The sequence below is a fragment of the Mustela lutreola genome, chromosome 4 (genome assembly GCF_030435805.1).
Source record: "Mustela lutreola isolate mMusLut2 chromosome 4, mMusLut2.pri, whole genome shotgun sequence".
NCBI classification, from domain to species: Eukaryota; Metazoa; Chordata; class Mammalia; order Carnivora; family Mustelidae; genus Mustela; species Mustela lutreola.
Genome location: NC_081293.1, coordinates 174,019,876 through 174,035,269, shown reverse-complemented (window position 1 = coordinate 174,035,269; position 15,394 = coordinate 174,019,876). Strand labels below are relative to the sequence as shown.

Below are 15,394 nucleotides of genomic sequence, written 5' to 3'. Positions count from 1 at the left end.
GTAACATATGGGTCACTTTGACTTAGTTTAATCAACCCGATAACCATTTGGGAAATATGGAAGAAAAAGAAAAGGAACCTTCTCTTTTAGTAGGGGAACCAAGACAGAAAATCATAGAAATATAAGGATGAATGGAATAAATTCCATTAAATGTTGCAAAGAAAAAGCTGAATGAATGCAGAAGAATATCTGGCTTTGGGGAAATCTGGGAGAGCTTCTTGGTGGAGATGCCTTTTCAGACATTTCTTTAAGTAGGGTATGACCTGGTTGGGGGTGAGTGGGTGGACATAATATTCCAAGTAGAAGGTACAGTGATAGTAAAGTTCCAGAGCTGGAAAAGTACAGACTGTGAGTGGAGAATTATGGTAACTTCTTTGGTTCCCATATATGGTTTATGAAGAAGATAGAGGGAGAATAATGGAAAAATTAGGTGAAGGTCAAATTGTGAAGGGTTTTAAATGTGATAACAGGATGAATTTATTCTGTAGTTCTCAAAGAGTCATTGGTCACTTAGAGAGAATAATCAGAGTGATGTCTCAGCTTTAGTTCAATTCAAGGTACTTTGAAAGGTAGGGTTGGGAAAGTTTCTGATTAGTTTCCCTATTTTTAAGCTTGTTGCCTTACGCATTGCATCCTCTTGTGGCGAAGGCATGCATCACAAGCAAAGTTAACATGATCACTGCAAGCTACATCACACCAGCACTAAAAGAATTAGAAAAGAGGTAAGTTTCAAGTCATTTTCAGCAAATTAGCTCCATGGCATTATTTTTATTTTATATCCAACTTTTTCTCCCTCCCCTTCTTGCCTGTTGTAGTGTGGAAGATGCTGGCATCACAGTCATTGGTGAACTGGGATTGGACCCTGGTCTTGATCATATGCTGGCAATGGAAACTATAGATAAGGCCAAGGAAGTGGGAGCCACGGTGAGCCCAATTTACACCTAAAGGTCCATTTAGGAAAATACTAAGTACTTTATACTTTCTAAAATACTAAATACTAAATACTTTCCATTTAGGAAAATACTAAAAGGTCCAGATTTTTATGTACAGAATAGTCTCCTTATAATTTTAATTAAGGAAGCTGCTATATTCTAACGCATACTTTGACTAGAAGTTTCTAGTAAAATCCTTTAACTGCAGAAATATCTATGTGGTAAAACAGTGTCCAAGGCTTAACAATAGATTTTTAGAGAAATAGATGCTACTATAACATTTGTTTTAATGAAAGATTTTAGACAGCTTTTGGAGATAGTAAGGCTTGATTTTTATTTTTTAATTCTTTTTTAAAGTAGCCTTAAGAACAATAATTTTTAATTTTTTCCCACTTGATTTGTTTTTTATTATTTTTAATTATTTTAAAATTTAAATTCAGCTAATTAACATAAAGTTTATTATTAGTTTCAGAGGTAGAGTTCAGTGATTCATTAGTTTTATATAATACCCAGTGCTCATTACATCACATGCCCTCCTTAATGCCCATCCCCCGGTTACCCATCCCCCCACTCCCCTCCCCTCTAGCAACCCCATCCATGCCTCCACACTCCTCCCCCAGCAAACTCTTAATCCTATAGTTAAGAGTCTCTTATGGTTAGTCTCCCTCTCTGATTTTGTCTTGTTTTATTTTTCCCTCTCTTCCCCTATGATCTGTTTTGTTTCTTAAATGCCCTATATGAGTAAGATCATATGGTAATTGTCTTTCTCTGATTGACTTGTTTCGCTTAGCATAATACCCTCTAGCTCCATCCATGTCATTGCAAATGGCAATTGCAATGGCAAGATTGCAATGGCAAGATTGCAATGGCAAGATTTCTTTCTTTCTTTCTTTCTTTTTTTTTTGGATGACTAAGTGGTATTCCGTTGTATATGTATACCATATCTTCTTCATCCATGAATGGATAAAGGCTTAACTTTTAAAAGTGGGAAAAATTCTTTGAAATATTTTCAGTCTTTGGTATATAAAGTATCCTTTATTCATGAGAAGGAAAATGTGGTGAGTCAGATTAAATACTTTAGGTTATATATATGTAACATGTATGCAATCACATATAGAATCAAGTTAGTTAGAATTATATTTTATATAAAGATTAATTATATTGTCTATTAATTCTTTACTAATACTATTTATACCCACATATTACAAATATATAAAAAATTATAATCAAATGTATCATTTGAACACAAAAGTCAGGAGGAACTGACCAAGCAGAATTGAATTAATAGTTGGATTTTTAACTAGCAAAATATTAGTCATAATCTCCAGTGGATTTAAAAATTTTTTTTAAATATTTACAAAATTTTTAAAGATTTTATGCATATATACACACATATATAGCATATATACACAGATATGTATATATATATAAATATAACTGACTTAATAAATAGAGTTTGGCTTTAAGGAAGGGTTAAAGGCTTTAAGAAAGGCTTTTGAAAGCCTTTGTAAATGTCAGGGAAAAAACGCAGCAAGTTCACCTCATTTATCCCATTTCTGTCATTGTCTTTCATCCCTATTTTCAGATTGAATCTTACATTTCCTACTGTGGTGGGCTTCCAGCCCCTGAACATTCAGACAATCCTTTGAGATACAAATTCAGCTGGAGTCCAGTGGGAGTTCTGATGAACATAACACAGCCTGCCACCTACCTGCTCAATGGAAAGGTACAGGATTACCAACAAAGCTTTAGAGATACACACCTGCAGTAACTGTCTCAGAAAGTCCAGACTCATCCTCCCTGAAACCAAGGCCTTTGCTATTGGCTGTGCTGTGTCCTCCGTTCTCTCCTCCACCAATGTTTCCCCGTGGGTCTTGACTGTTCCAGTTAGTGTGGTCTGCCGGCTGTTCCCAGCAAAGCCTATGCTCATTCTTTCTTCTTCGCCTTCTTCCAAGTTCTTCCTGCAGTTTGAAAATTTACTTCTCAGCTTGTCTGCATGTATAAATACAGGTTGTCTTGTGATTTCTTTCAGCAGGACAAACATTTATTGGGTCCTAAATATGCGCTGAGTCCCTACTAAGTGCAAGGCGCCAAAGGTGGTCACGCTGAACGAAGTCCTTGACCTCGAAGGACTCATAGCTGGAATGGCTCTTGGAATGGAGGGTTTAGTGGATCAGGGAAAGAAGCTAACTTTCTTTCCCAGCTGCTATGTGCCAGAATACAAGAGCCCTTGGCATTCAGTGTTATTTTCATCATTTTGCGGTCAGGAAGCCATGGCTCGAAGAGAATGCTCAGGCATCCAGCTGGGATTCAAACCCAGGTCTGACTAATCCCAAAGTGTTTTCTCTTTTACCAGATTACCTCATGGGAGGTAAGACGCACTGGGATAAACGGCTAAGCTCCAGTGGGAGAAGTTCTAGAGGGAGCTAAAGTGCCACGGGATACGAAGGAGAGAGCAGTTGATGTGACCTTGGCGGGGCTGGGGGAGAAAGTTGGCAGCAGGAGACGTGCTCAGCCTGGGAGGGTAAGCAGGTGCCGGGTGGGCAGGGACACTGCCTCCCTGCTGCTGAGCGCCAACTGCATTTGATCCTTGCGACTGCCCAGTGGGTGGCCTGGCCAACTCAGTAGGAAGCGAAGGAAGCATGGCTAACTCAGCCACAGTCCCCGAGACCACAGGAGGCACAGGTGGGGCCCAGAGCACTCGGTTTGCCTTCCTAGTTCATGCTTGTAGCTATAAGGAAGGATTCCCCTGAAGAACACGTGTAACTGGACTGTCAGCTTCTCTTGAAATTTTGTGCTCTGGGCACCTCACCTCTCCCTAGCCCTGCAGGGAGTGGTGCAGGGTGGGGTCAGCTGTGTGTCTTACAAAGATTATTCAAGCAGCAGTATTATTAATTCCCAGTGTATCTGAATTCAAACGTATTTTGTGTTCAAAGGAGTAAATCGAAAGAAGTTCTCAAGACACGAAGTGAACATTCTTATCAGGCATGGTCTTCTGTGCTTACAATGCATAGAGTGTATGTTGTAGCCTTAACTGCAAATTGGACTCACCAGCACTTTAGAAAATAATGAGGACTGGGCCCATCCCCAGAGATGCCGATTTGCCTAGGTTTGGGGATCTTCAGAAACTCCCCAAATGATTCTGCTGTGCAGCTGAATTTGAGAAGAGCTGATTTAGCAACTGGAGGACTGTATCTGGCTGCACTTAAAACACTAGCAAACAGGCAGGACACTGATGCTGGAAAGACATGCATGTGTTTCAGGATACGAACCAGGACCCCTGAGTGCTGGTCCAAGTGCTGACATTCCTCATGGCACCACCTAAGTCCGGGCAATGGTAAAGGTCCACTGGGCACTAACTCCTGATGGTGATGTGGCTACCGATATCCCACCCAGTTCTTCAGTTCTAAGAATCATGAAGGTTTGGGCCTGAAACAGTCTTGATGTTCTACAAAGCACATCCTTAGATCCACTTCTGCCTCCTGTCACGGGTAGCAGCATCTTCCTGCTTTCAGCTCCTGCTTCATCTCCTTCCTTTTAGCGATCCTGAAAAAGAGACTAGCCCATATTGGGTGTACACTAACATGTGAATGCAGGGAACATTCTTGCTTGCATCGGGCAAATGCTTGTTTTCAGGAAGCCATATCAATGAGAAAGGGATAAGCATGGAAGGGTCAGCAGAGTGCAGCCGGCGTGGGAGGAAGAGTGGGAGCTTTGATGTTAGTGGGCCTGGCTTTGTGCTCTAACTCTACCATGACCAGCTGGGTGGCACTAGAACCATCTGTGAATCTCTCTTAGCTTTGGGTTCCTTGTCTGAAGATAAGGCTGTGTGGGGTCCTTGCAGTGGGGCCGCTGGGCTCCCATAGATGGCAGTCTGCCCAACAGCGGGTTCTCCGGCAGGGCCTAAGTCTCCAGCAGAAATTAGCTATGTAAAGACATCGATAGTGGTGAGTACTCAGGAGAAGCAAGAGGTTATTTTCAGGCAGCAGAAGTTGTGTGTATTGAATTTGAAGTTTCTCCCTTTTATCCCAAACTCCTTTTGTAAAAAAGGAATGCTTTTTGCATCTCCCTGACACTGCGGAGGAGGCTGAGAGAAAACATGATGCTTTGCTTTTCTTTGCTAAAATGATACTTTTTTCAAGGTCCCACTCGAGTTCCCTCTTGTGGATGCAGCTTTTCCTGACCACTCCAGCCCCCATTCACTATTCTTTTGTCCAGACTCCTACACTTTGTATGTGTGTAAGAAGCTTCCGGATGCTGTATTATTCGCTCAGTAATTCAAGTGCATCTGTCTGTCTCCCAACCCAGATAGTTAAACTTCTTAAAGCTTCTCTTGTATTCTTGTCCGTCCATCCCGCTGCCGCTGTCACCCCCGCCACGGAGCAGCATATGATTCAGGGATGGAGGGTCAGGTGACCTCTCTGGTTTCTGTTTAAAGTTGAAGGCTTAAACTTTTCCAGCAACTCAGGCTGTGGCCTGTGATCTGGGATGTAGCTCATTGTTCCAGCCACTGGCACCATTTTTAACTTCTAACTTCTTTTTTTTTTTTTTTTTTTTTAAAGATTTTATTTATTTATTTGACAGACAGAGATCACAAGTAGGCAGAGAGGCAGAGAGAGAGAGAGAGGGAAGCAGGCTCCCCGCTGAGCAGAAAGCCCGATGCGGGACTCGATCCCAGGACCCTGAGATCATGACCTGAGCCGAAGGCAGAGGCTTAACCCACTGAGCCACCCAGGCGCCCCTAACTTCTAACTTCTGATGGTGTTTCTAGCAACTAGGATTCCTTTCCACGTATTTTAGTTCTGTCCTCTCCGAGGGTAGTGGGACATTGGTGGCACTGAGGAGCGACGTGGCAAGAACTTGGCCATCATCTCCTTCAGCCTCCACTCCCAAGCCACTCCTGGTAAAACAAATACTCTGCGGGTCCTGCTTGCTCTGAAAACACAACCCTGAGATAGGTTTTGTAGCTTTTTTCCCATTGCCTGCTCCTACCTGGGCAGCGCCCAGCCCTCCTTTGTAGGAAGAGCCGCTGCTCTCCATTGCCTGCAGTGCATTTTGAGTGCAGTTTGCAGGTGTGTCACTGGTGTCGTGATCTGGAATGCCACACCTGGTCAACGAGTAACCTTCTCAAAATCCTGATACACAAATAAGCACAATTAGGGGGACAGTATGGTCTAGTAGAAAGCACATGGACATTGGAGTCAGACCAGGTTCACATCCTCCTCTGGGGGACTCCCAGTTTCCGCCTTTGAAAAATGGGTTTGTGTGAACTAAAGGTAATGTATATAGGGCACCAGGCACAGAATGAGTCCTGTATTTCCTTTATTTAAATGTTTTGTCAGTTTATCAATCAAGCTTACTGTCAGTCAGTGGCTGGGAGACGTGTGGGTGTGGGAAGAGTTGGACTTAGGGCAGCCATAGTGGGTAATGGGCCACTGTTTCTGTTGACAGTAGGTGTTGGGAGTGAGCCACTGTCGAGTCAGAAAAAACTGCATATTGTCTGCCAAATAAATAAATATGTCTTTCTTCATCCAAACCATTAATAAAATAGTAAACAGGATAGGGCTTATTCGTGAACCCCACGATACACCACGTATCTCTGTATTAATTGTATTGTATCTCTGTATTGAACTCTGTATTGATGCCAGATGACGGTGATTACCCAGTAATTTGGAGGACAAGTTATTTTGGCGCTGTCAATCTCGAAATGAATCATTACTGTTCAGCTGGTATTTCCCTCTTTTCTTCCAAGGATCTCATGATAAACTTATGATCCAGCTGATTTATTTCTGATTAGTAAGGTGCTGGAATATAGTAGTCTCTACTGAATTTTTCTTTAAAACTATTTCCAAATAAGTAAAAAACAAATAAGCAAACTTTAGAATTGCTATGAGTTCTAGAAGTGAGATGTATGTGGAGACCCTAAAAGTTAACGTTTGCCTTCTTGCTAGATTTTTTTTTTTTTTAATTTTACTATTCTGATAGAAGAGATGAGTGTGAAAGCACTAGGGCAGAAATGGTCCCTCTGGAAATGTTCACTGTGCAGTCTAGCAGTTTCCTAAGAAAGTTAAATGAGAAGCCCTTGGCGTCCTTTGGCTTCTCCCTCCTGGAGTTGTAGTGGGGCTTGGTGCTCTGCAAACCTAAGCCTTTAACTGCAGACATGCCACCAAGGCCTGACCCCTCCTGGGCCTGCAGCCACCTCCACAGCCCTTTCCTTTTCCTCTCTCAGGACAAGGCACTCGCAGAACCCATCTATACATAAGCTCCAGGGCTCATGGGATTGAGCTTCTAGCAGACTCCTGTTCGTGGTTCTGTGCAGCTACAGACACAGGGTCAGAAGCTGTTTCCAGTGGTGCAGGAGGGACAAACCCAGTTCTGCCAGCAGCCCCCAGATACTCAGCCCTGATTTGATCGCACGAAGGTGTTTTCCATCATCTCATAAACCTCACACACCCAAAGAACACATTAGTCCTTTCATCAGACTCAAAGGTTAAAACACGCTTCGGTGCCTTTTGAGTGTGAGATTAGGGAGGGAGTGAGTCAGAGGATTACTGAGAAATCAGAAGAGCTTGGGAATTGATTTCTCAGCAGCAGTAAGACCATGGGTAGCACTTAACTTTGAGTTTCGTGGTCTGTTCCTATGCTGTCTTTCCTGTAAGGGGACGTCTCTCCCACTGCCATCCCCAGCGTACGCCTGTAGGCTGACTAGTCTAGGCCGCGAGCTCCTCGCGCTTGTTCCGGCCCAGCTGGCACTTGGTGGACATTCAGTAAATGTGTGTTCAGTGGATGAAGGAAGGGGTGAAGACAGAGATTGCAACTTCATCACTCTCCTTCCCTCCACAATGAGTGTGATCCTGGCACATAGGTGGTAGGTGTCCCATTTATGTGAGCTGTGACAGACATGTACAAGACTGGTGCCCAACAGACAGCATTCAGAGGGGTGTGTAAGTGGAGAATGAAGTGAAGATGCCACTGTTACCCGAGCACAGTTTTTTAAATGTGTCTGTTTCTTTGAGCTTATTGTTTATTTAAAAGCAAACCCCTAATGAGACATAATTCAGTGACATCTTACCAGATTTAAGTCAGATTTTAGAGCTTGGGAGAATCATGGCCTTCTGAGTCGTTAGTGAAATAGCTTGAGTATGGGATGTCAATTATGGTAGTTTCATTAGCTTTTTTTTCTCAAATCCTCTGTTGCTTTCTTTTAAAATGTTGATTTATTTTTTATCCTAGTAATCCAGGTTAAATCCTGAGGGGAGCACAGTGTTGTAACTCCATTGTGCCTTTCCATTGTTCTTCAGGTTGTGAATGTTGCAGGGGGCATCTCCTTTCTTGATGCGGTTACTCCCATGGATTATTTCCCCGGGTTGAATTTGGAAGGCTATCCTAACAGAGACAGTACAAAATACGCCGAGATATATGGCATTCCATCAGCTCACACTTTGATGCGGGGGACGCTGAGATACAAGGTAAGCAGCTGTATTTGAGATGAAACATGTTTCCTGCTTTGATGTAAGTGATATGTGCGCTTAATTTATCTTGGTAATCAAAATAAGATAATAAACCAGGTTGGAGTCTGTTTTCTCAAGACTTTTTGAGCGAAGGTTTTAGGAGACGACTCAGGAAGGCCTGAGCCAAAAGAGAGCTTTTGACTAATGAGGAGTTGGGCCGCGGGGGCGGGGGAGGTGAAGGGTCACCTTCAGGTGGAGTAAGATTGGGGTCAGGTGACCTCATGGAGACTCTTATCTCTTCCTTTGAGTGCTGACCACAGTCCCAGGCTCTACATGATGGCATGGTGATGGCAGCATGCCCAGTCTCTTTGGTTCAAATCCAGTGAGAATGAGAAAGTGTGGTTAAAAATACCATCTTTGTTTCATTAGCCCATGAGGTCAGTGGGATAAAAAATGCAATTAGCTTTTGTGTTATGTTTCATGTCCCTAAAACTGAAGATGTAGTCAGCATCATTTTAACCAGAGAAAATCTTAAAATGTTTTTACCACAAAATGGGGTGTAGATTCTTGGAGCATAAGCACAAATGTCCACCACACATTTAAGGATTAATGACAAAGGAGTAGTAACAAGTATGACCAGTTTAAGACCATCAGTGTAATAGTTTCCTAGGGCTGTTTTAACAAATTACTGCAAACCATGTAGCTTACAACAACAGAAATTGGTTCTCTCACCATTCTCGGGTCACAAGTTGACTCTCCTCCCTCACATTCATGTGATTTCAGAAGAAGCTCTCTGATTCCTACCTCTTACCCTGCCTGGTCTATGCATTAGGATAGTGGCTCCTAATCAGCAGAATAGCTTATCTGTTTGGGGGAGTATAATATTCTTACAAGCTCCTTCTTCCATTATAAGAGAGGGAACTGTTCTAGTAAATACTATTCTGCTGAACTGGAAGTACATAATATAGGAGGACATTTACACTTCTGCTGCCAGGAATACCCCTCCCATGTTGCCCAGAAACAGAAGTAAAGATCTGAGTCTTTGAAGAGCTGTTACGTAAAGCAGCAGAATTGCTGTGACACTTTTGATTCTGGTCTAAACATGAGATGTTTGTGTCCAGTAAGCAAGTCAGATGACTACTTTCAGCCCGTCTTTTATATGAATTACAAGGACAGGTCCCTCTTTTCAATAAAACTTCTAAATTTTTTTTTGTGGAAGGGAAATATTTCATATTCTACTTAATAATTCTTGTTTTAGGGGTATGCCAAAGCTTTGAATGGATTTGTAAAACTGGGTCTTATAAATAGAGATGCATTTCCCGCTCTTCGACCTGAGGCCAGCCCTCTCACTTGGGTGAGTGACTCCAGAATTACATGTTTGCAGTTCTTCAGAAATGTTCAGGTTTGCACTTGGGTTTGGACTAGCAAAGGTACCTGTGGCTTAGATAAACCCTAACCCTCCCAAACCCTTGGTCTTTCCTTGTTGTGGAAGGATGAGGAGATCATGGGCCGCACCGACTGGGCTTAGTTCCTGTAGCAGCTTGTACTGCTAGATTGCTCCCTTCCTCAGCCTTGAGAAGAGATGGATTTGGGCTCTGGGCTCTGCCACTTGTCGACCACAGTGGTCACCCAGTGACAGGAGATACACTGGGGCCTCCTACAACTGATAGCCCAGGAGAGCTATTGGCGGCATCACAGACTGGACTCCCTATCCCCAAATCCCATCAGTTCTCTCTGTTGGTCATTTTTAGCCATGAGTAATTTGAGTTTTCAGTTATAGAATGGATGCCCGTATTTGTGTTGCATTAAAATCTTAGTCTCCAGGTCGGAAGGGACTTTGAAGACTTGGAATTAAATGTAAAGTGGAGCTTCCCCTACTGTTAACTGTTAATAGTTGGTCATCCAACTTGAACCAGTGTGCCCGTATTCCAGTGGAAATGCCTGCAGTTCACCACAAGGAGAAAAAGATCAGTGTTGCTAATTTTGGCATTCTTGCTAGCCATTGCTTTAGATTCAGTTTTCCATGTATCTGAGAGCCTTCCAATTCTTTTTACCTTCCATAAATATATAGGTTGGACAGGAGTGAATAAACATCTATAGAGTGAATTCCGAGTTCGAGGCAGCTGGATTGGGAGGGTTTTTACAGGTGTTCTTAAGGGGGTGGTCGCAGTATTTTGGTAGCTACAGTTTAGAATAGGAGCTAGCAAACATTGTGTGTGTGTGTGTGTGTGTGTGTGTAAAGGACTAGATTGTAAATATATTAGGCTTCATAAGTCATATGTACTCAATTCTGCCATAGACAAATACATAAATGAGTACGGCTGTCTTCTAATACAATTTTTCTTTACAAAACCAGGTGACAAGCCAAATTTGGCCTGTGAACCAGTTTGTTTTTCTTTAATCAAGAGCATAACTTTTCCCCTTGAAATCCTGGAAAAAAAAGTCTCAATTAGAAAGTAGAAAAAGCTATGACCATAGCTTAAGTGTTATTGCTTTGAGGTTTTATTATCTGCAAGGTCTTTCTCGTCTCTTGAACCTACAAAAGAACTCTGGTTGCTACTGGTAACTGTAGCAATGAGTCCCTTCCACTTGATCCTGACCGAAATGGACTACTGGAAGGTGAGGGAGAATGGGTGAAAAAGTAATGGAGAGGACGTGATGGTAAATATGGTGCCACCTGTTTAGTATTGATTTCATGTTATGACCCATTTTCATTGCTGAAAACTGTTTGGAATATGATTTATTGATGGGTGAGTGTGTAGACGTGTGTGTATGTATGTGTAAGTATTACAGTTTACTATTTCTAGTCATTTCTAATTTAAAGTTTGAGGTGCCTTTGTGAAAAGATGTCTTAATACAATAATTTCTCAACTGATTATTTATTAGGAACTTAGAATTTTATCTCTATTTTTATGACCAGAAAGAACTCCTTTGTGATCTGATTGGGATTTCCCCCTCCTCCAAGCATGATGTGCTCAAGGAAGCTGTCTTTGAGAAACTAGGAAGAGACAACACCCAGCTGGAGGCCGCTGAGGGGTAGGTACCCACCAGTTGACTTAGAGAGCAAAATACTGAATTCCTTCAATATCAATACAAAGATCAATGATTTTTCAGCCCTTTCTAGTCAAAAAGGGTCAAGATAGAACCAGACATTTTACATTGTCTTTGATTAATTTGCTGCTCTAATGTTGGCTTGTTGTAGAGAGATTGCTGCATATACTGTGTTCATGTGGGGATAAAAGGTAGATAAAGAGAGAACTTCAGTGGCAGTTATAACTTGGGAAATGCTTATTTTGAGGCACTTGACTCCTCAGTTCCCAAGTAACATGGGATGTTTCTTTCTCTTCCTTAGGAGATTCTCCTGGTCTTCTGCAACTACTTTAAAATGTTCATTCACACAGCTTTGGCACATTATGATGGTCTCCTTAATGTGGGAGAACTAACCTGCAAATTAATCTCATGAGAAGTTTTACAATAGTGTGGATTTATAGTGTGTCAGTTCAGCTCCAGGGAGCACTGCCTTTGAGGGACAGTGTCTGATGATTCTAAAGATTAAAACATTACTATTGTACTGTTATTTACAGTGAGGAGAGTCCTATAACTTGGACTGTCATCTTGTGATTCTTCCCTGTCAGGATAAAAATCCAAAGAGCTCCCTTCTTCTTCCCAAGTGGGATTTTGTGTAGGACTTCACCTAACACAGCTACCTCTTGTGCTTCTCAGGTTGGGCTTACTTGGGGATGAACAAGTCCCTCAAGCAGAGTCTGTGGTGGATGCCCTCTCCAAGCATTTGGCCAGGAAACTCTCCTATGGTAGGCTGTGGGGTATTAGCTACACATCCCAGAAACAGCATCCTAAGCAGTCAGCGCCACTAGTGAATATGAGGGGAGGGCTGGAGCCAACCAGTAAGGATGGGGAAGTATGCTAGGAGGGAAAGAACACTTGGGTTATTTTTCCTGAGGGAAGAATAAGAGAACTATCAAGTAGGAATGAACTTGGGGGGTATAGGAAAGGAACAAACAAATATTTTTAATGCATTAGGAAAATGCTGAAGGGACATTTTTGGGGGAAGAGTGGGCACCTTCATGTCTATAGCCTGGCAACAGTGATACCAACCTAGACAAGGGAACATGGCTAGAGTTATCATTTCTTGAGTTTTTCTCTTGGCCTTTGGGCTAAAGAGCACATATGATGGGAGCAGAAGGATAGGAGCAGATGAATTTCATTATTGGAGTTGTAATGATAATGACATTTAAGAATGTCTGTTTATTCATTTTAAGGCCCTGGAGAGAAAGATATGATTGTGATGAGAGACAGTTTTGGAATCAGACATCCTTCTGGACATTTGGAAAATAAAACTATCGATCTTGTGGTTTATGGGGACATCAATGGCTTTTCAGCCATGGCTAAAACTGTGGGGTTACCCACTGCCATGGCAGCCAAAATGTTACTTGATGGTAAGTTCTTTTTTGGAGATCTGACTCTGTCTCCATTCATCCCCAAGTCATTCAGTGCCTGGATATCAAATAATTACTCCTGAGTATGAGACTGGTGTTCACTAAAAGTGAGCTGTCTCAGAAGTTTAAGTACTGACTTGACTGGAAGGTCACCTGATGGTGAGTAAAAGCCATGGGTTTTAGAGTTATACCCATTTTTGGCTCAGTTCATTCACAAGATGGCAGCGTGATGCAGTGCAAGTTACTCAGCATATCTGAACTCTAGAGCTCCCTTGTCTTTAAAATGGGGATTGTCATAGAAATTCATAGTTTGTGGGTTTTTTGTGATCCTGAAATGAAATAATACATAAAGCTCCTACCACATGCATGATGCCCCAGGCAATGGTAACTCTTCCTTTCTTCCCTTCATTTCCCTTCATATTTTAGGGGTGCTAACACTGAAAGAGCAGAGGGTATTTGCTTCCAGATGACCAGAAATACAGACCATGTTTTATTAATCTTCATTTCTCAGTATGTTATCAGCACTCAATAAATATTTTGAATGAAGTGAATTCAGATTTCAACTCTTGCCTCTCCCCTTAAGGTCATCTGTACCTTTTAAGCATTACCTCTGAGTATAATCCTTCTTTTGGTCCTTGTGAGTGTGTGAAGGGAGTAACAACATCAGGCAACTAAATGTGAAATACTGAAAAAAATGTATCTATAATAGCATATCAACTAATATCAAATTAAATGACCTTATATTGATTAAGTGATTGAATAGCTTAGTTATTGAGGAACCAGAGTAAAGAGGTGATGAGGGGTGAGGTCATCACGGGCTTTAAGGAAAGTACTCAGACTTTCTGTTTCGGTCATCTTGACAAAAGCCTGTGCCCAGATAATCAGATTGGTTTTAATTCATTTTGTTGGTGTTTTGCCTTTTTTTTTTTTTTTTTTTTAAGCCATCAGCAAATAAAGCAGATAAGTTAGGTTTATTTTTCTTTTTTACTACACTTGATTCTCTTACTACTCTTGATTCACTTGATTCTCTGATCATTTTGGCAATAGTTAATACAGTTAAATACAAATTCTGATTCTATCCCTTAGTCCAGCTCTGCTTTCAATCTATAGTTAACACCTTTCCCTGTTTGGGGTATGGAGACTCTTGCTATGGAAATGAACCTCAATAATACCTCTAAAATGGTAACTACAAATTTATTTTCTTCTAGGTGAAATTAAAGCTAAAGGCCTGATGGGGCCCTTTTCAAAGGACATCTATGGACCAATATTGGAGCGAATTAAAGCAGAAGGCATTATATATACAACACAGAGCACAATCAAACTGTAATTAAGAATTATATCTTGTTTTTATCTTCCCAGGCAACATAGCTCTGAACATTTTTGCAACAAACCTACTTGCTAATGTGCTACTTTGAAATACAAAGCTTGATATTTTTTGAGTCAGTCAATACAATGATGTTTTTCAAATGTAAGTCTCTATTTTAATATGAAAACATCGGGAGCAGGAGATGCCAGTAATTATAAGAAAACTTTAATAATTCTACATGCATTTTTTCATGTGTATGCAAAAGTGATGATTGTGCTGTATGTTAATTTATTGTGCAACTTTTTTCTTATAAGAATATATTTTCCTATGATCAGCAGATAAACTTTTATCTTTTTAGTAAGAAAAATTTTTTCACACAGTTATATTTTTGTATTTTTCAAATGGATTCAGTTAGATACTCTTAGATTACCCATCTTATAAGCCTTTGCAATAATTCTGTTTTATGTTTTTTCGGTAAAATTATGATTTATCTAGTAAATGACATTTTTTATAGTTTTCTCTTGAGTGTTTGAAAAGAAAATAGGATTAATTCAGAGTCCACATGATGACCTCATTAGGGGCAGAAAAAGCATTTAACAAAATTTAACACCCTGTTGTAATAAAAAAGACTCAACAAACTAGGAATTGAAAGGAGCTTTTTCAACCTGATGAAATACAGCTATGAAAAACTCATAGTCAGCATCATAACTTACTTAAAGACTGAAAGATTTCCCCTTGAAATCAGAAACAAGAAAATGAAGCTGTTGGCACTTCTACTCAACTTGTACCAGAGGGTCTAGCCAGGGCAGTTAGGCAAAAAGATGAAATACAATACATCCAGATTTGGAGGGAAGAAATAAAACTATCTCTATTTGCAGATGGTATAATCCTATACAGAGAAAATCCAAAAGAATACTTTAAGAAAATATTAGAACTAGTATGTGAATTCAGCAAAGTTGCAGAACACAAGAGTAATGTACAAAATTGATTATGTTTCTATATAATATCAGTAAACAAAACAAAAATGATACTGGGGGAAAAAACCAATTCAATTTACCATAGCACACACAAAAAAATAGGAATAGATTGTGAGTCCAGAAACAATCCTCATATTTATGGTCAAGTTGATTTTTGAAAAAGGTGCTAAGACAATTCAATAGAGGAAAACAGTCTTTCCATCAAATGAACAACTGAATATCCACGTACAAAAGGATGAAGTTGGACTCCTTCCTCACAGCATATACAAAA

General features: G+C 40.8%; 1 protein-coding gene across 3 annotated transcripts in view; it reads left to right on the top strand.

The window, feature by feature from the left end:
* The window catches only part of AASS (aminoadipate-semialdehyde synthase), a 52,173-nt gene extending 37,514 nt beyond the window's left edge, over positions 1-14,659 (top strand). For all 3 annotated transcript variants that reach the window (XM_059171696.1, XM_059171697.1, XM_059171698.1), the window contains 9 exons: positions 612-722; positions 816-924; positions 2,518-2,658; positions 8,234-8,401; positions 9,642-9,737; positions 11,304-11,419; positions 12,107-12,195; positions 12,664-12,840; positions 14,049-14,659. In XM_059171696.1, the coding sequence (XP_059027679.1) occupies positions 612-722; positions 816-924; positions 2,518-2,658; positions 8,234-8,401; positions 9,642-9,737; positions 11,304-11,419; positions 12,107-12,195; positions 12,664-12,840; positions 14,049-14,167 (1,126 nt within the window). In that variant the 3' untranslated portion in view covers positions 14,168-14,659. The remainder of the gene's footprint in view (positions 1-611; positions 723-815; positions 925-2,517; positions 2,659-8,233; positions 8,402-9,641; positions 9,738-11,303; positions 11,420-12,106; positions 12,196-12,663; positions 12,841-14,048) is intronic.
* Positions 14,660-15,394: the final 735 nt, after the last annotated feature.